Raw genomic sequence first — 25,782 nt, 5'->3', positions numbered from 1 at the left:
GATAGATAGATAGATAGATAGATAGATAGATAGATAGATAGATAGATAGATAGATAGATAGATAGATAGATAGATAGATAGATAGATAGAGATTAGGGAGCCTCCCTCTGCCTAAAGCCACATTTTAAACACCATTCCACATTCATACTCCAAGGCTGCCAAAACACAGGGTCACCAATGGGTATGTAAGACACAGGCCTTTTTCCTCACTGTTCAAAGGTATCAAGAGAGTTGTGGGGGCTGGAGAGATGGCTCAGGAGTTAAAAGCACTGGCTACTCATCCAGAGGACCCCAAGTTGAATGCCCAGTACCCACATGGCAGCTCACAAATGTCTGTAACTCCTGTTCTAGGAGATCTGATGCCCTCATACAGGCATGCATGCAGGAAAAACACCAATGTACATAAAACAAAAATTAATACTTTTGTGGGAACTTGGTTTGGCATTTTTTTTTAAATCTAATAAATTTTAAAAGAGAGAGAGTTGCATTCTCCTTTGCCCTCTCTTCTTGGTTTGCAGATGACAGCTGATGCCTCTGCATGTGTAGCATCCCTAATATCTTCATGTGTGCACAAATTGCTTCTCATTTTAAGGACCCAAGTCAGCTTGGATTGAGGGCTCAACCTGGGGTCCCTTACCTTCATCTTGACTTGTTCATATCTTTAGCATCTCCGTTGGCTCCAGACAGTCGCATTATGAAGAATGGAGTTAGGGCTTCAGCACATGAATATTATCAGATAATGCTGTTTTCAGGGGACAGAGCTGGTGGCAGAGCCAGATGTCCTATTGGTCCTTTCAGATGTCCTTTCCATATTACCATACATTGGCACATCATGCAACATGGATGAAATGTTGCCTTTTAGAGAAGGCTTGACTTGCATCCTTCCTGATGGCTCGTGAGAGGGTCTGCATAAGTAGCGGAAGAATGACTGATGGGCCAATCCCGTGTTTGGATGAAGAGGCCCTGCCGTTCACTATGTCACCTCCCCTCTCCACTCTCTTTGTAGACGGCAGCAGAGACCTCCAGGAGGGAATAAACCCCAACAGCATGGCGACCATCAACCAGGAAGTGCCAAACACAACAGGGACCACCAGAAATCCTACCAGGGGGGCTCAGGGCCCCACCCCTCAGGGAGGCCCACACATCACGGCTACAGCCAGAACAGGCGCTGGCACCACGGTAACATGAAGCATCCACCAGGAGACAAGGGAGAAGCAGGCAGCCACCGCAACGCCAAAGAGACCGTGACCGTTGAGAACCCCAAACTTGAAGATAGCCCAGGGGACACCGGACACGGTGGCCTTGAGCCAACCTGCAGTCCTGACACTCTGGCCCCAACATCCTCTGAGAGGCCAACCCCACAGCCGCCAGGGGGCCCAGAGGCTGAGACCAAGCATAAAGACAGTGTTCTTCCCGAGCGCCCTGGGGAGCGGCCCAGAATCACCCTGCTCCAGTCTTCCAAAGACAGGCTGAGGCGAAGACTGAAAGAGAAGGTACCGGTAATTATCTTTTCCTTGTTCTCTTGCAACCGGGAGGACAGCTGAGAGGTATGCTCTTTGATGGGAGGACCAGGTGGAGCCTCATGGCTTGGGACAGGGGTTCCTCTCTAAAGGGAAGCAAGGATTCTGTGCTTGTGTGGATCCACCGTGCCAGCTCATCGTGGTCATGGGTATCACTGGGGCAACAGAGATCAAATCCACAACAGCTGTTTCTGAACCCCTCTAACACATACTGGCTCCTCATCTTCTGTGCCCTCCTCCTTCCCGCAAGAGGTCTTGGAGAGACAGGGAAATCAGATGTGATTACAGTAGATGTTCTGGGACAAGAGCTGGGTCAGACAGACTTTCTCTGAAGAGGTAGATGGTCTAGAAGGGACGAGAGAAGAAGAAAGAGGTCACTTAGGATTCCACCCTCATGCGCTGCACTACGTGGTAAGGCTCAAGGAACGCGTCAGGGCTCTTCCAGTGTCCCACGTCACCCCCAAGGGAATGGTGGAAAGGAACCACTTTCCCAGTGGGCCTGGCCACAGAAAGCTGAATGTAGAACCTCCCATCACCTTCAGCCCAGAGTTCCCAAGTTGAGAACAGGGGCCAACAAGGTATCTCACTGTGTCTCCTGGCCCACTCCTCGACTGTGTCCCACACCCCAACAGAGAGGGTCATTGTGTTCTTGGACCACAGGTCTATTCTGTAAGGTGCATATAGTTTGGGATATCCTCATGCCACTTTTTCTGCCTTTCCAGCCGGTGGTCTCACCCCAGTTACTGGGCGCTTTCACAGCACATAAGCGAGGTGTTGTTTCTGGTTTGTTTTGTTTTTAGTTTTCCTCCTAGAAGCACCAGCCATTTGGATAGCACATTAGAGGATTCCTTAATGCTCAGTATTTGTGTATAGAGGGGTGTTAAGCCAGGTCCAAGTCCACATGGAGCCATTCACCCAAGAACATGACTGTCCATGGCATTTAGAGCAGGATGCCTGCCAGCTGTACCCAGACCACTCCCAGCACCGCTACAGAGGCTTTGGATCCCACTCACCTGGCACTGTCTTCTTGACCCAGTTTTCTACTTATCATCTTACTTCATCTTTAATTCCCATTAAATCATTTCTAGATTAAGGGATCTGATGGATAAGGGAGGATGGGGGAATATGTGGGTGAAAATCCTGAGTAGAACCTGGAACTCACAAGCAGGGTCAACCCAGGACATCACTGCGGCTAAGGAAAAGTTACAAGGAGCAGTGTGGCAGGAGGGTGGGAGTTGCTTTCCCTCACACCCTTCTCTCCGGGTTCTCCCTTCTTCCGTCAGGCCATCCCAATCCCACTGAGACTCCAGCTAAACTCGGGTGTGTTCTGTTTGCCTCCCATACCCCAGGAGGAAGTGACCGTAGAGACGAGCAATCCTCAGCCAAACAAGATGGACAAGTTGATGGAGATCCTGAACAGCATGAGGAACAACAGCAGCGATGTGGACGCCAAGCTCACCTCCTTCATGGAGGAGGCCCAGAACTCCACCAACTCCGAGGAGATGCTGGAGGAGATCGTGCGAACCATCTACCAGAAGGCCGTGTCGGACCGCAGCTTTGCCTTCACAGCCGCCAAACTCTGCGACAAGATGGCACTCTTCATGGTCGAGGGGACCAAGTTCCGGAGCCTGCTCCTCAACATGCTTCAGGTAACCAGACACCAGCAGCTGCTGCTCCACTCCCCTGCCCCTCCAACAGGGGTTATTGCTAGAGAGAGGGCTGCAAGTTCTGACGGCGGTTGAGCTTGTCCCAAGTTCTTTGCCCGATTAATTATAGAAAATAAGAAGGCATCGAGGGGTGAGAGATGCGCGGCGGGATTTGTGTGTGTTTGTGTGAGCGCTCCATGGTTACGAAGGACCAATATAATTTTATAGGTGCGTTTGTTCAGCCGGCCTTTCTCTCTTTCTATTTTCATGATAAGAGGCGAGTTACTAGCTCTGCGCTTTGACCTCTACGTGTCTGAGCAGTTATGAACTTGCTGCAGATCTGTCTCTCCCTCCTTTTCCTCTCTCCCACCTCTTCCTATCCCCCTTCTTTTTTTTTTCATTGAACATTTATTTTATTGTACACCCAAAGATGTCTGTTAATTTGGAAAGAGAAAATCAATAGTTACTTTATCTGTAACAGTTTGGCAGACAAAATTTGCAGCGGCAACAGGACACGTGTAACAAGCGGGCCTTGGTTACAGGAAGGTTTGGAATGACTCCTTTGGGGCTGATCCCATGGGTTTCGAGGCTGAATAAGGCCCCTTTTCTCTCACCCTCTGGGGTCTGCAATGCTAGTATGAGAGGGGTTTCTTCTCTGGCTGGACTGAACCCACGTCATGGGGTCCCACAGAAGCAGGGGGGAGGCCCACAGGAAGGTTGCAGCACAGGTAGGTGGGCTGGTCAGCAGTGAGGTTGACAGGGACTCAGGGGACTCTGTGCATCAGCAGCTGCCCGAAGTGGCCACACATTCTGCTCAACCACCTGTTTTGCCACCTCTGCCTCGCCCTCCTCAGCACCGCTGCCGCCATCTTGTATCCCCTCCTACCCCTCTTCTTTCCCCCCCCTTCCTCCTTCTCCTTCTTCCTAGAGCCAGTCCCAAAAAGCTTGGTATAGCAGGGATAGCAAGTATGTGGGTCAGGATAAGAACATCTGTCTGCTGATACATTGAAATCCAAAGTAGAAGGAAAGCATGGCAATCCAAGATTTTCTTGATGCCTGGTCCCTTCCCACTCAGTGTCCCTTTCCCTCCAGAGAGCTTCTCCCGGTCCTCTTGTTGTGTCCACCAGAGACCAGTGTCACGGGCAAGTGTGTAATAAGTGTGAGCATGTGACCTCAGACTGAGTCCATCCCATCCTTACCTGTTATGTATGGTAAGAGTTAACTAGTGACCCCAGATCTGACAACATCAAAGAGAAATGGCAGCAACATCAAAGATGGCACGGCAGCTATAGCAGCTGGAATACCATGCTTGGAGATTATAGATGAGAAAAAAAAATGTCTTTCCTATTATTTTAAACAATAGAGCACTTAACATACAAAGTATGTCATAGGCCCGCCTGGTAAAGCAGTCCCCTGGGAGGGAGGGAGGGAGGGAGGGAGGGAGGGAGGGAGGAAAGAGGGGTGACAGAACTAAATAGACCACCCACAGTAGCAGGGTAAGCAGGGTGACCATACGCCAGGGTGTCCAAGCAGTGCCACATCGGAGAGTCAAGCAGTCTCCCCTCATAATTGCACTTGGGCAACAGAGGTACACAAGGTGCATGGCCGCCTAGTTCATGGTTTGCCTTGTTGTCCCTAAAAGCAGAGGAGCGATGACTGCTGGCCCACCTGCCTGTGGCGCGCCGGGCCATGCCTGTCTTCTGCGTGTGTCTCGCTGTCTGCAACCCGAACCTCCCTGGCCAGCCTCAAGCTCCTCTCCAGCTTCAAGCTGTGATCGGGTTGCCATTCCTGGATCGCCCATGCTCCCCTGGTGATGAATTCCCGCATTACCTGAGGGATTTGCACATCGGCATGTTCCTCGCAGGCCGGAATGTCCTGGGAGAGTGGAGAGAGTGACAAACAGGCAGAAGAAGCCTGTCTGCCCTGCATCGCCAGGCACAGGGGAGTCGGGGACAGGGCTGGCCTCAGGCTTGATTGGGAGATTTTGTTGTTGTTTTCAGAGAAGGGTCAGAACAGAAGACAAGTTCTAGACCGTGCTGCTAGCTGTAAGACATGCATGCGGCCCCACAGCAGACAGGCACACAGGTTTTGTGGCACCCAGGAAAGATACCTGGCTGCAGAGGCTACCCCAAGATAGGTTATTCCTTCTAGAGCCCATGGCAAGAACAATTTAAGTCAGTGAAATCCTATTGTGTGCCCTATGTAGTTATTCCTGCCCTCATGGAATAAGTGCGCTGGGACACAGCCGGGTGGCCAAACCCTGAACTGAATGCTGGAAAACCAGAGGCCCGAACTGATCCAGGCATCAGCAGTCAGAGCTGAAATGGGCACGAATAACCCACATAAGCTGTTGCCTTTTCTTACTGCACCAAGACCTGGCCCCGAATGAAACAGTCTTGGGTTCCCCTGTCCTCACAAACTGCCCCTCACATTGTCACTCAGTGATAACAAACTTTTTGACCATCCCCAGAGGCCAGCTTGTCCCAGAGGAACTCATATTCTGCCCCCCTGCTCCCCACCACCACCCCACAGCCAGGCTGAGCCTCCGGCTGCACCCTAGTGGACAAACTCCCCCATCTTGTCTAGAATTTCCTTTGGAATTCTCTTCTCTTCTACCTAATCCTCAGCCTTTTGCCAGGACCACCTCAGACACCACTCCCCTGGGCAATCTGCCAGAGTCTCCCACTCTGCGTTCCTGCAACAACATTCTACCCTTCCCTGCCCCAACACCTGTCTCCCTGTTCTGTTACACCACTAGATGTCCAAGGGCACAAAGCAGCAACCTTGGAGCTAAGGCTTTGAATGCTTAAATGTATACAGGAAGACAGGAACTTCATCTCGTGACCACAGGAGCCCATAGCAACAAACAAGTGTAGGCTTTCATTACCCTGCTTCCTCAGGCTCTGACCGGGGGGAGGGGGGGGCATTGCCTCTGCCGGGTGCACCCCTGTGTCTGTCTGGCTGCTCAGTGCTGGGGCTAACAGGTCATGGCCATAGAGGAATGGCTATTGCAAGAGGAAGGCACTAGAAACTTCTTTCTCTCTTCTCCCAGTCAAGAACAGAACTCCAGGAAGCAAACAAGACTCCCATTGTAAGCTCCAAGTACACCCTCCTAGTGACCCATAGTAATGGCGGTAGGCCGTGTGCCCAACTACACAGCATTTGAGTTCTTCTGTAGGCCACCCCCTTCACCAGCTTCCTGTGAGCCAATGTGGGACCCCTCAGAAAGGTGGAACCAGATGTTTGGCCTTGACACTTGGGCTTCTGATGATTGGCCAAAGCCCTATGGGCTATGAGGAAAATCTTAACTGTACCAGGTGAGGTGCTGTTGTACCCATAGATCCCTGATTACACGGCCGAGAGGAAGCCTGCTTATCGGCTTGGGCCTCTGTTCCTTCCTGCATCCAAGGAGGTGGCAGTTAAAGGGGGCCTTTCTGAGAAGCATAATTCACTACCACTTGCCACCCAAGCTAGGAAACCTAAAAGGAGAAGCGGTAGACCTGGGGACTCGCTCCACTTACCCTCTTCACACCTCTGAGAAAGAGTGTCTTCACTGCCCTTCCCTCCCTTCTTTCTCCCTGGAGCTCCTGATATCCGTCCACTCAGTCCCACTTGACTCTGGATCCCCAGCCAGACGCTGTGTCTGGCAGGCTCCGAGCCGGCCCTCTTACTGTCCGACATGGCTGCCGTACAGGCTCTGTGGCCCAGCTTGGTGACATGGACTGCAAAGGGGCCAGGTGTGAGGTGCCCTGCACACCCCTGCTTGCAGCTGTTTCTGGATATGGCCCTCCCTGGCTGAGGGCTCTTCCAGGCTGGGCTTTGGCACCAGGAGTCGGCTTTGGCATGGCAGGAAGAGGGGCAGCCTTTAATGTGGTGAACGCTCTTACAGCAGACGCCCAAGATTTCTGCCAGGTTGGGCTCCCGTGCCCACAAAGTGGAAAATGGGATGTGGGAAGATAGTCATAGGTCCTTCACAGATAGGCTCCCTCCATCACCCTGTCAAGAAACCGGAAACATGAGTCCCATAGACCTCTTATAGAGCCCATCACCAATCCCACAGATCACAATTAGTCCGTTCTCATATCTAAACCCGCTCCAGTTTTTTCCTTAGATGTGAGCACTTTCTTAGCAGTGTGCTCATGAGTAAAAGTCTATTTATTAAGTGGCAATTTCTTAAATATCTATTATGTGCCAAGCCTAGAGTCTTCACCTGTGTTCCTGCTGAGCTTGTGGTAATGTTGCCAGGTTGGTCCAGGGATGCACATTTGCAAAGCATTGGGTAGTTTGCAAGAATGGGGTCACTTTCATGGCTGGGCAAACAAGGCACAGACCCTTACCAACATGGCTGTCCAGCGTAGTGGGAGGGGGGTGTCCAGCCTGAGAATTCGACACTTCAGACCCCAGGGGTTCTACAGAAGGAGGCTCTCAGTCACCGTGTATTGGCTCACATAGAGAGCTGCGGCTTCGCCCTGGGGTCTCCTCAGACCAGCTGAATGAAGTTCTTCAGGCACAGACCTGGGCATCATCAGGCCATGTGACGTAAGCGTCACTGCCAGGAAGAAGACCTGAGAGACACTAGGGCTGTCCTCCATTGTCACTTACCAACCAGCCTCCCACACAGTGCTGGCGAAAACTAACTTCTCAGGTGCCGGGCTCTTTGCTGAGCAATTTGGAGGACTCAGACTAGGTGGTGGGAAAGCTTAGCTGTTGACGGAATGCCTTCACCTCCAACCTCATTTCCCTTCTGTGAAGGAGCTGGGCTCCTCAATCCCAGAAACCCTTTCTCACACTGTTTCTCGCCATCCTGAGACTCCCTCACCCTGGAAGGCCGGAGAGACCCTCTGCTCTTCTCCCTCTGGGTCCCTCTGTTCCCAGCTTGAAGCTTCCTGGTTTCTTTTTTTTCTTTTTCTTGGCCTCGGCCGTTTGTGTTTTAGGAGAAGGGCCTCCCTCTCACCCCCATTGCTGACTAGGCCACCCAATAAAGCTGGCAGCAGCCACCTCTGTGGCTCTGCCCTGCCCACGAGGCTCCCAGATCCTTCCTGTGCCGAGCTAGCCAGCTTCTACACATTGATTGTTTCCACTTCTTGGAGGCTGCAGGCTGCCCTGGGCCAAAGCAACCAGAAAGCTCCCATGGTGCCTGCTCATCGGGGAGTTGCGGTGCAGTCCCAGGGAGGATGAGGGCTCGAGTTTCATGGGGAAAGAAGAATGAGTGTGCCTCTTTTTATGGGACCTTAGGAATGACAGGAATCAAAGGCCTGAGCCCCCTCCACCCAGTGCTGCCTGGTCACCGCCCTCTGCCTTCCCCTTGAGCTCAGAGAGGGCTCTTTTGCCTAGATCTGGCTGGGCAGTGCAAGTTCAAGCCCTTGTCTGTTGAAATGTGTGTGCCCTGTTTAGCCAAGAGGTGTCTGCATCTGAGCTATGCAGAGAGAAGTATTATTAGAGCAGGCATCAGTGGGCCTGTAACTGAACCCAGCTCTCCCTAGCAACCGTTGCCAACAACACATCTAACAGAAGGATGTGATACCTTCTTTTGAAAAGGGGGGAAAAGAAACCCTCTTCATCGGGACCAAGTCATAAACACAGCGGGGTTGTTGTGCAAAGACAACACAAGATCAGAGTTTGGCACTTGGCCAGATTTCAAAATAAATTGCTCTCCACTGATACCTTCTAGAATATAGCCTTTTAAAAAGCTGATCTCAAGCTAGAGAATGGACTCTCTGAGTTTCTGGATGGGTCATTGTTCAGCATTGTGTTTGGCCTGTGACACAGACAGGCTCAGGTGGATGGTGCTTCCGTGGGGTGTCTGGGAATGTCTTCAGTTCTGTAAAGATTGGGGGCTGGGGTCCTCTGATCTGGCTGCTCTTATCAAGAAGTCAAAACTACTGCTTTAAGCCCCAAAGATATTTGTTTGCCATCATATCCCTTAGAAGTACGTGTGGCATTAATAGAAATGGGTAATCAAGATGTAAAAATTAGCCAGTAAGAAGCTAGAGCTAATGGGCAAGTGTTTGCAAGCCTTATATTCTACAGAAGAAAGGGCAGGGCTGCCTATGGTTCTGGAGGAGTGGTTCTGAGCTGAGGACTTCTCAAAGGTAAGAGCCCTGGCTGAGTTATCCTTCTTCAGCGCCTGGCTTCATGACTGGTCCACTGCAGATGCTCAGTAAATATCTCACTGCCCAGAAAGTGATGGAGCATTAGGTTTGGGGCCCCAGAACTCCTTGGGGCAGAAGCCCATTCCTGTGTGATTACCAGGTGGGTTCCCCCTACACACACACACACACACACACACACACACACACACACACACACAAATGCATTCACGTACACACATAGGAAATGGTTTAGCAATGTCTCAGCTCTGAAGTAGCTGTTTGGGCTCCAATTCCCATCCCATATCCCAAGCAGGGCAAGGGTTGGAAGCTCAGGGAAATCCATTCCATGAAGCCATCTGTGGGGACTGCAAAGTCCGAGGGAAGGGCAGGATTGCCCCTGTCCCATCAGACTTGGGTGAGGCAAGGCTACCCAAAAGAATGGGTAGCCTTCCAACTCAGTCCATGTCACCACCTTACACTCTGTCTCTCTGCCTTCCTCCCTGCTTGCTGCCACACCCACAGCTGAGTCCATGTGCACTCTAAACATGTAAACTAATTTTAATGTTGGCTCGGCTGGGCATGCCCAGGAGAGGATTGCATTGTTCTGAGCATTCCAAAGCTGGAGCAGGAGCCTTGGACCATCACCACATACGCTCCCCTCCAAGGCTGTTGGAGCCGGCAGGGACAGGACGGGGCTAGCAGACGGTGCCAACCCTTCCCCACAGGGAGACCACAAAGGGTGATTCCCTAGGCCCACAGAGGGTCTCGTTTTCTCAAAGGCCTGGCCTCTGAGAACCCTCAGGAGTAGTCTGCCCACTCTGGAATGCCAAGCTCAGGGAGGGGCATGCAGAGAGCTGGTACACTCATTGGCAGCCCACAGCACGCTTGCCTCATGTGTCCCAAGAGAACGGGTGGTCACAGGAGCTTGGACCTCTGCAGAGTCTGTGGCAGGCTAGGGCCCTGACTAGGAGAGCCGATGCCTGTCTCCACACCCAGCCCTTAGCCATGCTGGAGCCAGAGCAGGTCAGAGCCATGTACCTTGCTGCAGGCGCTTTGTCTGTCCTCTAGTAGGGAGTAAGTAGATTTTATCTGCTTTTTCCCAATCGCATTTGTCTCCTCCCATCTTTATTGAGCGCCTACCACATGCTAAGGTAGGCCTGGTATATATATGAGCCATTTCATTATAGACTGTCTAGTCCTCTTGCCCCTGTTAAAAACAGTCAGGGGTACCAGCCAGGTCTCAAGTATTCATTCAAGGAGCAAGGTCAGTATTTAGGCCAGATCTCTCTGACTATTGAGTGGAGGGGGTAGAAGGAGGACAAGGTGGCTTCTTGGGGCACTGAGAGGCTCTGGAACTCTGGTGCTCAGAAGGACAGAGCAGCTGATGATTTAGCACTAGGCTCGGTGGCAAGTACTTATACAGTCTCAGCTGGAAGCGGGAGGGGTGTGCGTTTGCGAGAGCAGCCTGAGCTGTGTAATAAGGTCTAAGCCGGCCTGGACAGCAAGGCAGCACCCCGTCTCAAACCAAGCAGAACTAGGCCACTGGAACAAACAGCCGCCCTCTGAGTCCCAGGTCTCTGTGCAGCACTTCTGCTCTGGAGGCAGAGCTGAGCCCCTGGGAGCCCAGTACTGTGGTGGGGATACCTACTGCCTGGTCTTCAGACCCATCTTGATACCTAGTTTCTGCCCTGGAAAAGCCGCCCTGGGCTTTGGTAGGGATTGAATGAGTGTGTAGCCACCACCCTCAGCCCGGATCTAGGCCCACAGTGACAGATACCCCATGGGCACCCAGTTCTGGAGAGCAGAAGACCTGACTATGACCAGGCATAGATCACCCTTTGCCTCGAGCCTGAGACATATCTCCCCCTCCCTGCAGATTCAGTTTGGGATAAGATTGTGATGGGTGCTTGTAAAACCATGATCTTAAGGATTGGTCTGGAGACTTAACAGTTTTCTCTTCTCTCTTTCCGGGTCTCCCAGACACACACACACACACACACACACACACACACACACACACACACACACACCCTACCCCATCCCCCACTCCACCCCACCCCACGCCAGAACATCACCTGTGTCAAACCATTTCTTTTTTTTGTTTTGTTTTGTTTGTGTTTGACCCAGGGTTTCACTACATAGCCCATCTGGCCTTGGTCTCTCAATCAATCCTCCCGCCTCCTTCAGTGAGTAGGTCTGCTTAAGCTCTTACTGTCTTGAGGCTTTGTGTCTTGGGGACAAAGAATTGTCCGTGTCCTACTACCAAGCGACATTATAGTGTGTTGTGACCGTTCTGCTGTTACCGTAGGGCAGACAGCCTCAGGTGGACCAGGTGGATGGTGCTCAGGTGCCTGCCACTGAAGAGGGACACATGGTGTTCTACTTTCCTAGTCCCTGGGCCCAGAAAGCCGTCCCTGGTCAGGGACTATCTCACTAATAACCATACTCCTGGCAGGCCCTGTTCGCTTCTCTCTTCCCTGCACACCCTCACCTCCCACCCCGGCTCTGTTTTCCCGGCTAAATCCCCTGAGAGAACTTGGCCAGAAGCGTCCCTGTCTGAGGCTGCCAGGCAGGTCCTGCAGATAAGTGGGTTATTGGAGAAGGTGGCTCAGGTGTCCCAGGCCCCAGAGGGTCACCCCTGGCTGGCTGGCACTTCACCCCCAGCACCTCCTCCTGCTGTTGTTCCTTCACCCAGCCAGGCAGGCAGGAGACAGCAGATCCCTTCCCACCACCTGCCTGAGGCAGCCACTGGGAATCTGAGCTATGCTAAGCGACTCCAGATCAGCGCATCTCAACCCTGCCTGGGCACCGCCGCCCCAGACAGGGCGCCTCTACCTGCTGTGCCACCACTGGAAAAGCTGGCACCAACTGGGCAGTGGAAAAAATCTTCCTGCAGTTATGTAACTGCTCCCCAGGCTGCCCCTGGCTACCCACCAAAGGCTCCTTGGCCACCCTCAGACACCACAGAGGGAGAGCCGCACCCTGAAGGGAAGGGTGCCTCTTCATAAAAGGAAGTCATTAGTTTGTTCTATTATGAGACCCTTTTCTGGGTCCCTCCTCTGGGTCCCATCTGAGCTAGGCCCATGGGGACTGAAAGAACTTGAAGAATTAAGGATGCAGCTGAGCCCTGAGTGAGAACTCTGGTCAAGGGACCAAGCAAATCAAGGCCAACAGGCTGGCATGATTTTAAAGAGGAGAGGAAAGAAAAAAACACCCCTATATAGTTATTTTTTAGCATTTTTTTAAATGATGGTCACAGGCAACTAAAATCAACCACTCGAACCATTTCTAAGGTACCAACTCAGCAGCACCAAGGCACCCACAATGCCAAGCAACTCCCAAACCTAAATCCTATTCTCGCCAAACAGGAGCTCCCCAGCCCACTGACCTCTGCCTCTCTTCTGCCTCCAGGGACTCCCCACTCACACCACACACACATGGGATCATACATACCATATTTATCCTCTTTTCTGAATCTCCCTTATTTCATGTAACATAATGGTTTTAAAACTTCACTCATGAGAGCTTGTGTCTGATGTTCTCTTTTTTGTGGCTAACTAGTATTCTGTTGTATGTATATACTATATTTTGTTCCTCTATCAAATGGGCACGTGGGGTGTTTTCTTTCGACTTCTGTGATCAGTGTTGCTATGAGCACGGATGTATAAGCACCAGAACCCCTGATTTGATTCTTGCGGGTGTCTATATAATGGTAGAGTTATTGGATCATATAGAAATTTTATGTTTAACTTTTTGAGGAACTGCCAAATGGTTTTCTGGGCATTTTTAATGGAGGAAATGTAATGAATTGAGATGCAAGGAAATTACAGGAGTAAGGGAGAGTGAAGGTACTTGTTACCTGGCGTCAAGCTGGGAACTGGATGGAGTCTGTACGATGGTCCAGCTAGAGACTGGAAAGGCAAAGGGTTTGAACTAGTGTACCTAGGGAACTGATGTGGGCTCTTGGGCTGTAGAGCTGTAGAATTCATTTTAAAACCCCACAGACCAGTATAGACCTAAACGTTCAATATAGATTATCTAGTTCAGCTCACTAATATAGATAAGAAACCAGGAGTTAATGGAGATGTAATGGATAGTTATAAGACATTATGCTTCTAGGCAACCTACGTTAGAGATCTTACTGTGTTGTTTGACTGATAAAAAAATAATTTTTATCATATTTAGAGAGAAAGAGTATTGCATGTGTGCATGCATACAAGTGTGTGTTGTATCTGTGTATGTGAGTGTGTATATCTGTGTGTGCTCATGTTATGTGTGTTGTATTTGCATGCATGGTATGTGTGTAGTATCTGTGCATACATGTGTATGTATGTTGTATCTGTAAATGTCTTTATATATGTTGAATCTGCGTATGCATGCATATACATGTTGCATCTGTGATTGTGTGTGTATGTGTGTTGTATCTATGCATGCCATAGTGTGATTGTGGAGGTCAGAGGATAGCTTTGAGCAGTTAGTTCTCTCCTCCTATGTGGGTCCTGGGGATTGACCTTAGGTTATCAGCTTTGGCATTTGGAGATGACCCCACTCCAGCACAAGTTCCCAGACACTCATAGAATAAGCGTGTTGAGTACTCCCAGGTTCATTGGTACTGTGCACCCAGAATTCATACCTGCCATGTGTTCTGCTAGACATCGGTCACCATGTCACTCTAGGAGTTTAACAAACAATCTAGCCAGCCATGGTGGTATACGTCCTACCAGAATTTAGGAGGCCGAGGCAGGGGACAGGGGTTGTTGAATCTAAGGCTAGCCTGGGCTGCATAGTCGGGCCCTGCCTCAAAGCAAAATGAATCCAATCTGACTGGAGGAATAAAGTGGGATTAGAAGCAGAGTCCTCTGACCTCAGCCTGCTGAGCCATAGACACTTCGCTCTAACGACCTACTTACTACCCAAATAACTGGCTGGAGCAGCCAGGCGCCAGCCACTGTCCCCTGACCCCAGTGTGGTCCCATCAGAACCTGCAGTCCGCTAACCATCCAGTTCCTCTTCAGTCAGCTGGGATCTGATTACCTATCTCACAGCCCATCTCCCTGTACCAACCACTGTGGGGACAGTCCTGTCATTCTTTGTGGGCTCTCTGAACACTCGCCCCTGCAGATGAGAATTCTGAAAATTCCCTAATGCATCTTCCTGTCTTCCTGGAGGAGGAGACCCAGCCTTTCACGGCCCTGAGTAAGGAAAACTTGATGCTCACACACAAGCCCAGACCCACATACACACTGAGATTTGGGGTGAATTCAGCCACAGAGACAGCTCTGGTGGGGGTGGGGTGCTAAGCATAGAGGTCCAGCTGGAGTCCTGAGCTCTGCACTGTTAAACTGGCTTGAAGGGAGGGGCTGATTGTTCTCTCCCAGTTGCTCAGAGTGGTCAGTGTAAAAGTCAGAGGTAGGATCAGGCTGTAAGCTGTGGGAGGAGAGGCTCCCTGGAGGAGGAGGCCCCAAAGAGAGGTACGAATGAGGGTCAAAGTTCAGACTGGCATGTGGAGGAGCCTGCGGGAGTAGGGCCAGTGGGGGGAGGTGTGTCCAGCCCGGAGGGACGCTGCCCAGCCAGGCCATGACCCTGGGCAGAGTAACCACACTGGCCCGTTCATCCTGCTGGCGCCAGCTTCCCACGAGTTCAGGCCAAGGCTGCATTTTAATCCAAAACTCAGACTTCTACCTCAAGAATTGTAAGCTTCCTGCCAGCCTCGGGCCTCGGGCAGTATAGGGAGGGGTGAGGGAGTACTCAGGGTAGGCTGCTCATCTAAAACCCAGGCCAGACTCAGGGGAAGGGTCCAAACCCCAAGCCTTCGCCCAGCAGGTGGCATCGGAGTCTGGCATGGAGAAGCCCCTCCCCAGCCCCAGCACGTAGCTTCTGTGCTCCCTAGAGAGATTCTGGGGAGACTGGCAGTCTGGAGCCAGCCCCTTGTTTAGCTACCCTGCCAGCCTAAGTGTGCCTATGAGGAAAATGGAAGCCTGGATGAGGTCTGGTCATGGGTATCGGCCCCCTGACCACTGCTCACCCCCCAGTGCCTGGAATGTGTGAAGGTCAATTGGAGGTCAAAGGTGAGATAGCCTCAGAAACACACTGGGGACGGGAAGGGAAGACAGACTGACTACCAGGAGCCAGGGTTAAAGGATCCGCCCTGGAAGAGGCACCCCAAACTGCAGAAGGTGAGGTTCTGAGTATGCTCGCCTTTCTGAAATAGCACAGCCTCAGCACGTTCTTGTACCCTTGTGGAGGCTTCTTCACCCATAGAGTAAGGGGGTTAGAAATCCTTTCAACTGCCCCTTCGAGCTTATTCCAAAGCCTACACACTGCTGAGCGGGTGGAGACTCGACGCTATCCCTACAGCCCCCACCTGGGCATGTCTGCAGCCCTGGCTGGCTCCATACTTTCCATCCCTTTCCCCACACACCCACCCTGTCTGGCCTGCTTTGCCCACACTTCCTTTGGCAGCAGCCCCGGGTAAACAGAACAGCCTGCAGGGGGCACCAGCACACCAGGCGGGCCTCACCTGCCTGCAGTCCACCCCTGCACTTGGGCACCCAGAGAGGCTGTCCCACAAGGGTTTAAACCATGTGAAGGTGACTCTGGCATCCAGACTGTCAAGAAACTTGAGACTGGGGAGTGGGCCGGAACCTCCATAAAGGGCCTCCTGGGAGCCTCCAGGGCTGGCTAGCATCCCATTTATACATATGGTTCCTGGAAGCCACAGGCAGGTCACAGAGGTGGCAGGTAGCTAGAGAGTGAAGAAGGGTCCTGGCTCCCCAGGGACAGTATTTGTCCCGAGATAACTCTGTGCCTAAGGGGCCCAGCTGCCCTAGGGGTCCAAAGCATTAATGAGCTCAACCCCTGGAGGCTGCGTATTTCAAGCCAGGACAGCTTGGTTTGTCTAGCACTCCCTGTTCTCCTCAGACAGCAGGAGGAGGTGTGAGGACAGGCCTGGCTGTCAGGAGTCCTCCCCCACCGTGACAGAAGTGGACAGGAATCTCAGAGATGAAGAACAGGCTGGGACCTTGGGATAAGACAGGCTGCAGCCTCCTAGGCATCCCCACCTTAAGGAAGGACAGTCAAGCAAAGGGAGTCCCTGGGGGGGCTTCTTCTAGAGCAGAAGCTCCCTGCCCTAGCCAGCACTGCCTTCCCTCACACATTCCTGAACTGTGGAACCGAGGGGCCTTAGGTCCCTAGGGATGGGCAGCTGGCAGACTCCTGCATTTTAATGCCACCAGTTTGTGCCAGGGCCTCTGTTTGATGCCTGGTGTGGAACCTTCTAGTGAGATACTCCCTAGAGTTCTTAGCAGCCCATTTTGTTAGTCCTACAGTAAACAGCAAGAAGACTTGGAACCCCAGATTTCTCAAAGTACCTGCGAGCGTCACAGCAGCCAGTCGGTATGGCAGCTCACAGCCCGTCTTTTAACTCAAGAAGCCAGGCAGTAAAATGAACGATTGCTTTGCTGACCCCGTAACTATTCAGATCCAAGCATCTGCTGTTTATAGAATCTACCGGCCGCTGGTGTAGAGCAGGCGCTCATACTGCCCCTTCTTACCTATATGGTCCAGAGAACACTGCTCTCCCTCTCTGGGCCTCATTTGGCAGAGGCAGTTTGAACCATGGGTATGTCAGCATGGTGATATAGAGCCGTAACCTAAGCATCTGCATTACAGAGGGGAAAGGAAACCCCAGGAAACATGGGAAATAAGCATAGTACCCTGCCTTCTTAGAATGCACTGTCAACTGAGTACCCACAGCCAGAAACATGCTTAGGGGTCAGGGAGGCCCAGGGAGGCCAGGTATAGGCAGAAGGCAGGTGTTTCGTTCAGAACCTCCTCCCCCAAACTAAACAGTGCCCATGTGCTCTCCCGCTGTCATCCTGAGACCTAAGACTGTGGGGACTGTGTGAGGTTGAAGCCTGTGCCCTCACTCCCTGTCTTCCTGGAAAGCAGAAAGGATCCCTCTCTAGCTATGAACAGGCAGCAAGCTGACCTGCCTGGGCTTCCCCATCCTCTTCTTTCTATGGCCCACGGTCCATATGATTTATGAACGCGGGAGAAGAAAACGGTTTGGTACGTTTGGGGCCTGGAGGCTGCAGTTCTGGGTGGCAGGGGGTTTGCAGGTAGCATGGATGTCCACTTGTCTTTGAGCAGCCTGCTGCATGGTCCAGGAAGGCCAGGTCTCCTGCAGAAGCCCTGAGGAAGCGGGTCATTTGTCAGATGGTGATGTACCCTTTGTTGCCTGTACACACACCTTTAACTGTGTCTTCCTCTTTATTCCCAAACCCGCAAGGCTAAGCTTATGCTATAAGAAGAGCTACAGGCAGACAGACAGACAGACGACAGTGAATACTGTGTACTCTTAATGATCAGGGGCCATGGGATATTCACACAAGCAGCCTGAGTTGCCCAGACAAAGAGCTGCCTTGTCCAAAGTGTTCTCAGCCGCTGTGGCTATGCTTTTTATTTTTAAACAGCCCCCATTGCTATGTGATTTGTCATGACCCCGTCCATTTCAGTGGCTGTGGCTGCATTTCAGAATGGGGTTAAGTGGCTCAGGACTCAAAACTGGAAAGATCAGAAGGGGCTCCGTGGAGGGCGAGGGACATTCAATACTACACGTTCCACACACACATACACACCTCTGTAGCCTTAGCTTGTTAGCGTGTATCTTCTCCCTGCAAACTTGGCAGGCCAGCGCAGACACCTTGGCTCCTCTGCCTGATAAAGGGGAAGTTTTCGTGCCGGGTACTTGAACATACACAGATACGGTGGCGTGGGGCTTGCTGCCGGCTCCCCATGCTTCCTCCCCCAGCCTGAGCAGCCTGACGGTGGGGGCTAGTTGACAGAAAAGTCCCAGAGGGACAAACTGGCCAGAGGCCAGCTCAGTTTAACAAACATCTATTGAGCACCCTATGTGTGGCGAGGGACAGAGTAGTCAGGAAGGGCCCAAGGAAGGAGGGAAATGCATCCATCCCTTCCACGCTCCCACTCCCTCTCTCATCCCTCTCCTTCTCTGGCTGGCACAGTTTTCCCCCACTTCGATCTCAGAAAGCCACGCACCCAAAAAATGTGCCGGGGTGGGCAGTCACTAAAGGCCATCACAGGGCTCCTCTTCTCTTTCTGTCAGTCTCTCCAGTGACCCCAAAGGGCTCGCTTGCAAAAGTTTGTTCTCTGGACTTTGTGTTTTCCCCATCTGCTCTACCCTCCTAGCTCCTGCTGGCTCAGGCCCCAGCGCCAGCCCCTGTCTGTCCCTGCAAACACAAGTCAGCTGTGTGTGCAGACAAAGCTTGCAACTCCACGGGGGGCTGGGCCAGGCAGAAGGGACATTTCCAGGGAACTCTGGGGGCAATGGCTGGGAAGGCAGAGGCGACCATCTGATTAGCAGGGACTCGGCGTCACAGTCTAGGGCAGAGAGGGTGCGGGGGCCTTGGCCGGTCCCCAGGGGCCAGTGGCTGTGGGTGGTGACCAGGGGAGGCAGCCAGGCTGGAAGAAATCTGCTGTTTGAGAAGTGGAGGAAACCGGCTGGAGCGGAGAGATAACAGCGTGTTCTCTGTGTGTCTGTGTGCGTCTGCGTCTGCCGGCGAGGGCGACTGGAGCCAAGCGGTCTGAGGCCGTATCTAGTGAGATTTTTGTTCTGGGTTGTGAAAGTGACCCATGAAGCCAGCAGCAGGGTTCAGGGCCTGGGAGAGAGGACACGTGTCCCTGGCCTCCTCCCCGTGTCTTGTGCTTGTCTCCCCTCCCTCCCTTGGTCAAAGAGTAGAAGGCGGGGGCAGTGTCCTTAGTACAGAGGAAATGATACAAAGGCGCAGCTTTCAGCTTGATTGAGCCACTCATTTGACATATGAACTCGAATACTTCCCCTAATATTTCTGGCTGTCTCAGTCTCCTCGCCTATAAAATGGGGATTATTTCTGTCTTCCCCTGCATTGCCCGCAGGGTGATTGGGAAGTTCTTATGAAAAATAAGCCTGTGAGAGCTGGGCGGTGGTGGCGCACGCCTTTAATCCCAGCACTCGGGAGGCAGAGGCAGGCGGATCTCTGTGAGTTCGAGACCAGCCTGGTCTACAAGAGCTAGTTCCAGGACAGGCTCCAAAACCACAGAGAAACCCTGTCTCGAAAAACCAAAAAAAAAAAAAAAAAAAAAAAAAAAAAAAAAAATAAGCCTGTGAAAATAGCTTGCAAACTGTAGAGTGCCACATGCAAAGAGGCAAAATGATGAGTCTGCCCTGGACTGCTTAGGGAAGACTTGGTCGGAGCACCTTGTCAAGGGTGGGAAAGGAGGGAGTGTGGAATAAGGACCCTAAGGCTCCTGGAGCCACTGAGAGTCTGAGAAGGTAAGGAACCTGGCAGGAAGGACTCTCTCCTGGGTGGGAGGTTCATTCTCAGCTCGCTGAGTCAAGGGACAGATGGCCTGCGTCAGGCATGGACTTCTCCATGGAGATGAGAAAGCTAATGGAAGACCCTCGCCCATAGCAGCCAGGGCTCTGCCTTGCCTGGGACAGCTACTCGGAAATGTGGGGAAGCCCCTTGCCTCTTCTGTTAAGCCGCAACTGCCCAAGGAAGCCCCAGGTCACCTTCTCGCTCCCCCATACCCCCGACCTGGAAACCAGCCAAATGATGTGGAAACTCAGAAGGAGCTGGCAGGGGTGGCAAGGCTGAGTCTGTGAGTCTGAGAGAAGCTGAGCTATTTAAAGCATGCAGCGTGGGGGTGGGGGAGCATGAAGCCACCTACCCCAGGGGCCTCCTAGCAGCTTCTCCTTCCCTGGCCCAGATGCTGTACCTGAGGGCATCTGGAGGACCAGGGTCAGATGTCCCGGCTTTGAGAAGCTGCAGCTGATATGGCATGAAAGGGCAGCTCAGCCTGGCTCAGGAGCTCCTCCTGATCCTCCAAGCTGAGCTGATCTGGCCACTTGGTCCCCTGTGCCTTACAAATGAGGCTGGTATTTCAAGGAGGAACATATGACTGCAGCCCCAGATTAGAGGGCCAGGGGGCAGAAGCAGAACCAGGAGCTTTGCCTAGTTGGCACCCTCTAGGTTACTTTTTGACTTTTTTTACACCCTATGGTTAGCTACCTGTCTTGAGTTCTAAGCCCTTAGTGAACAGTGTTCTTCTCTCTGCGTAGGGACCTCAAAAGCCGGCTTGTTAGATACAGTGTACCACTTAGGCCACACAAGCAGGAGCAACTGAGGAGACCTGAGCAGAGGCCTTTCCACAAGTCGGCATATGGACCAAAGCTGTTCTGACCCGGCAGCAGTGGAGGAGTGTCCAGAGGCCCGCCCACCACTCTTTCTGGGAAGGGCTGGCCCTTGCTCTGAGACTATGGGCCTTCTCCTGTCTGGGCACTAAACTTCCGTTTCTTTTCTGAAGTGATGGATTGGCACTTTTTATAAAGAAAAGACATTCTTTGTAAAATAAAGTGTTGGCAACTCTCAGTCTATCAGCCCTAGAAATTATGGAGCCTGGGACTCCGGTTCCCAGGACAGCAGTTTGCTCTCCTGGGCACTGAGCAGGCCCAGAAGTAAAGGAATTTGCCAAGGGCAGGATGCAGCCTGGGGCGCTACTGTCTGGGCCCTCAAACCCAAGGTCGTGTGCCCCAATCTAGTAGTTAGTTCTGCTTCACATCTGGGCTCTCCGTCCAATCCCACCCCTCTTCTCTCACCTTGTGACTTGAGATTCAGCATCACTACTGCATGCTGCCACCATGCATACAGTACAAGATGCTATCCAGACCGCTTTTCATGGCACGTGACATGGTGACCTCAGAGCATCTTATTACCACTCACTTCCATAACCTTTCATAGTCACGTTCCCTGTGTCCTGTTACCCAAACAGGCCAACTGGCCCCCCACAAAGACTCTGGCAGGCTTGGTGGACATACAGATGTCCGCACAGAGCTGTGCCCATTTTTCAGGTCAGCACCACCATGTGGCAGGTGGCATTCTAAGCAACAAATGGAAAAGGTCCTCTTTTACTCCTGTGGCCTTACTACTATAGTGGGGATATGGAAAGACAAGCTCGGCCACTGAGTGGGATCACAGAGGCATGCCGGAATACTCTGAGGATCTCATAGAGACGGAAGATAGATTCATCCGAGGCAGGTGCTCACACAAAGGGTGGCCAGTGGTCGGCACCAAATGAAGAAGGGTACAAAGAACGTGTATCAGGCCAACAACTGAGAAGAGGTGAAGCCAGACAGAACCGTGACTGTCCCTGAGCACAGTGTGTGCAGGGACAGAGGTGGCCGGGCGGAGGGAGGGGCTGGAGCCAGCTTGGAAGGGCCATTTGCCCTACCCAGGAGCAAGAAGCAGACCTTTGGGTCCCTGACCACTGCGAAGGGTTGGTAAGGAAATGGACGATGATTTCTGACTGGCATTCGCAGGGCGCTCTCTGCAACAGGATAGAGGGCTAGCTGGGGGTCACTGCCTTCTCTGCACAGACCTCTGCCCAGAGGAAACCTGAAAGAGCCAGGATAGGAATAAGCAGCCTCCACGCGGACAATGACAGTAGAACTGAGGTCAGGGATCCACCCAGGAGAGGCAGACTCTGGTTGAAGGTGAAAAGCCAAAGAGGGGCACTTGGAGGTTTCCAGCGTGGGCCCGAATGGGACCTCTTCCTTGAATGTGCACAGCATTCTGAGCAGCAGGTCTCACCTGAGTGATCACCCACTCCTGTGCACATGAACAAACTCTCTCCCGGGCCACATTTAGCTCGGGACTTTTATGCAGGTCAGTCTAAACGACAGCCACACTAGGACTTGGGAGCGAGGATGCTGAGCCTGGAATTGCTTGTCTAAGGTCCCCCAGACTCCAGAGTCCCTTCCACTTGTCCCCAAACACATCAGCCTTCCTTCTTTGCGGGATGGGGTACACCCGTGCATACTTCCACCCCTGCGTGTGCGTTCAGTTCTTTGCAAGTGAGGCGCTATAAGGAGCTCTGTAGGGCAAGGAACTGAAGGGGACTAAGGACAGTCCCTGGCAGAAAAGCCTCTCCTGCAGCTTAACTCTCAAGACAGAACTGATCCCCACCCTGGAAGAACAGAGGGCCATTTGCCTCTGCATTCAGGTGGCCCAATGACTCTCTGAGCCCAGCAGGGAACGGTGGGAAGGGGCTTGGACTATAGCCACATTCCCGCATAGGGGTTTGGTGACTTTAGCCTAGTGTCCTGTTCTTTCTGTGCCACAGCCCTTCACCTGCTCTCTCAGATGGCTGACAGGAATGAAAACAGTGCCCTGACACATTGTAAACACTCAATAAATAGTCAGGGTTTGGGGGGGGGGCGGGGATTACTGTTGTCATTGTGCGGTTATTCAGTGCTGCGCAGACACCAGATAGGGCATGCCCCAGCCAGGGACAGGTGAACATTCTAGCTGGCTGTTGACTGTCTTTTCTTATGTCAGAATTCCTGGCCTACAGAATCCATGCCTCGAACGCTGAAAGTAAAAGAAGGCTCGGGCCGGCTGCCCTCCTTTCTTGTCTCACCCTGGCAGAGCCTATAGGCCGTCCTTTCCCACCGTGGCCCCTTACCACCCCTTCTCCTATCAGCCTGACTCTAGAAAGTCCTTCTGCCTGGGGTGGGGGTTAGAGCTTGGGGTGAGTGACCTCTGAGTTTCTTGGCAGCAGTAAAGTCCCTTCCATTATCCTTTCACTCCGCCTGCCCCCCCCCCCGCAGGGACCACAGTGCGTCCATATGGTTCACCTAGCAGACTGGATGACGGTCCTGGGCTGGGACTTTGTTTGAGGCCTCCAAACTATTGAGACAGGGGCGGGGCTCATGTCAGGACAACAGCAGTGCTTTTAACTGGCTCTCTTTGAGCAGCTGTGGGGGACAGGCAGGGGACAGATGACCGAGGTCCACTCTGTCCTCAGTGTTTGTAAAGGATGGCAGAAGGGCCCAGCCACAAACAACTGTGGCCCTCATTGGTTCTACGTTAAGTATCAAAAACAGGAGAGTAGGGGAGGGTGGGAGGAAAAGAGGGGGAGAAGAAGAGAAAGAAAGTAGAGGAAGGGAAAGGGAGGGGCCCCACATCTTCCAGAAGGCCTTTCCTTCTGTTTTTCCGCTTCAGCAGCCACGTTCACACTTCGGCTGAGCAGCCGTTATGCCTCAACTGCTTCCTGGACCCTTAAATACTGCAACCACCAAACAAGGCCATGGCAAGCCCTAACCCTGGCCCTGACCTCCAGGTCTATTGTCTGGTCACATGTTCTGCCTCCCCATGGGTATGCATCTGACTGTATGCACACTGTCTGCCTGGCTCCCAGAGGTTCCTTTGCAGTTCAGATCAGTGGCTCTCAGCAGGAAGCAGTATTTTCTCTGTCCTGCCCTAACCTTACTCCAGAGAGGCCCTGGCAACACTGAAAGCTCAGGAAAGCTGGTGGTCCTGGGTGCACGGTGCTGAGGGCCGGCAAGCCTGACAGTCCGGAGCATGTGCAATCTCCCCAAGAGGAACAAAGACAAGACCTGCGTGGGAGGCGAAGGGATAGCCACCCTCTGTCCATCAAAAAGAGCTAAGAGCCCTTAACTTCCAGCCTCTGAATGAAAACTCTCACAGGGGGCATTTAGGTGGCTCACCCTCTAGACTGTAGGGAGAAAAAAAAAAAAAGGACAAATTTTAGTTTTGTCCTTTCCCCAGAGCAGAAATAGGTAATAGGAAAGAATGCAATAAAATAGTTAGGACCCTGCTCAGGGACCCATTCCGGGGGCCTTACTTATTTACTCAGCTCTCAAGCAAAGCTGTGGTGAGCTGAACGAGAGTAGACTCCAGTATTTCCGGCCACTCTGGACCTCACTCCTGGGAAGAGTCTGGCTGGAGATGCCATCTCACACCTCTGGCCTCAGTTTCCCCCACCTATAAGTGAGCGGAATGACCTAAAGCCATGGGAGTGGGGCCTTGTGGCCCTATCAGTGAATCAGGAGACAGTTTTCTTCCTGTCTCTCCGCACAGCCCAGGGCCCCACCAGGAGCCTTTGGCCCCCTCCCAGGCGACACACCTGCCCGCAGTAGCTACATTGCCAAGGAGGTCTCAGAACCAAAGAAGGTCTGGGAACTGTCTGAGGAGCCCAGAAGGTGAAGGGCAGGCAGCCTTCGTAGATAAGACTCAGAGGTGCTGGGGGAGGGGTATATATGTCTATGGCTTATACGGACAAAACACCAGACCCATGGCCATGACTGAGACACAGTGACCACACTCAGAGGTGGACACGAAAAGAAACCCTTGGACTTTTGGGCATGCTGGAGGTGAACTTGACATCCCACTCGGAGGTGCAGGCTACCCCAGAGGACTCTGAAGGTAGAGAGCACAATTCTGTCATGAAGTTGGTTGATGATGGACAAAGCTGTCCCAGACTTAACCGTCCAATAAAAAGTCCCTAAGGCCTGGGTCCTGGGCAAATGCAGAGGTGCAATGCTAAGCGTGGAGATTTGTTGACACCTGACACCTGTCTGGTATATACAGCTCCTCTTAGCCCATTCTCTCACGCTGTGCTTCCCTGGTGGGAAGGGCTGAACCAGAGAAGCCTGGAGTCATTCTCTTTGGGTTTAGGGACATATGGGCTGATTTCTAGCTTCCTACAATATGGTGGACAATAGCAAACTTGGGTTCAAATCCCAGATCTGTTAAGTACTAACCATGTGGTCTTGGGTAAGTTTCTTATACTTTCCAAGCCTCGGTTTCCTTGATGATGGGGGAGAGAGAGATAAGAATACTCTATGGGCAATAAAATCAATTAAAAGAAAGAAAGGAATACTCTGTAGGGTTGCGCAGAAATTAAATTATAATAATGCATGTGAAGGGCCTGGCACAACACTGGCCCCCAGTAAGCTCAACAGTAAGCAATGACTCAACTGGAAGCCGGTTGGAATAACTGTAAGAGGAATTTGAGTTTTGGTTTGTCATTAGATACACAATCAAGTATAAATCAGGCACAAACCACATTCAGGGACTGGAGACTGGCGATGTTAGGACTGAGTAGCTGATCTCTGTATAGCTGAGGCTGACTTCCTGCCCACAGTTGTCCTGCCTCAGCCTCCCAGTCGGTGGGATTACAAATGCATAGCATTAAATTGATCTTTAGATTCAAAAGTCCCAACCAGAATACCAACAGACTTTCTAGCAAAAAAATAAATAAAAACCTGGTAAACATTCTAAAACGTATACTTAAACTCAAAGGACTTGAAGCGATATCCAAAAGCCTTAGAAGAGGAAAGTTTGGAAGTATGGCTAAGAGCAGGTTTAGGTGTCAGAAAGCTCTGTAGGGCAGCTTAGCGTACACTGAGCACCGCTCAGTTCCCCAGGCATGTAGGTCAAGAACAAAGAGCCTGACCCCTGGGTTTGTGGCAGTTTTGCCCCCCCCCTGGCCTCCACCAATTTAAGATCTTCACCTCTCAGTACCCCCAGGTGCCTCTAATGTACAGTGGGATAATCTCAGTCCCGCTACCACAGGGCTGTATTAAGGTTAGCAAATTAATCTTCCAACAGAGCCCCAAGCTTGGTGGTGTTGCTTGGGCCGACCAGCCCGCTCCTTACC

The 25,782-nt window shown here is 52.1% G+C and overlaps 1 protein-coding gene across 4 annotated transcripts in view; it reads left to right on the top strand.

Moving 5' to 3' along the window:
* The window catches only part of Ctif (cap binding complex dependent translation initiation factor), a 243,610-nt gene that overhangs the window by 158,030 nt on the left and 59,798 nt on the right, over positions 1-25,782 (top strand). For 3 of the 4 annotated variants that reach the window (XM_013349619.2, XM_005356274.2, XM_026783392.1), the window contains 2 exons: positions 1,007-1,499; positions 2,870-3,169. In XM_013349619.2, coding sequence (XP_013205073.1) covers positions 1,007-1,499; positions 2,870-3,169 — 793 coding nt within the window. The remainder of the gene's footprint in view (positions 1-1,006; positions 1,500-2,869; positions 3,170-25,782) is intronic. The other variant, XM_005356275.2, reaches the window with a different exon arrangement.

This window comes from Microtus ochrogaster, chromosome 18 (genome assembly GCF_000317375.1).
Source record: "Microtus ochrogaster isolate Prairie Vole_2 chromosome 18, MicOch1.0, whole genome shotgun sequence".
In the NCBI taxonomy this organism is placed as follows: domain Eukaryota; kingdom Metazoa; phylum Chordata; class Mammalia; order Rodentia; family Cricetidae; genus Microtus; species Microtus ochrogaster.
The sequence above is the reverse complement of the archived record's forward strand: the minus strand, read 5'-3'. Positions and strand labels throughout refer to the sequence as shown.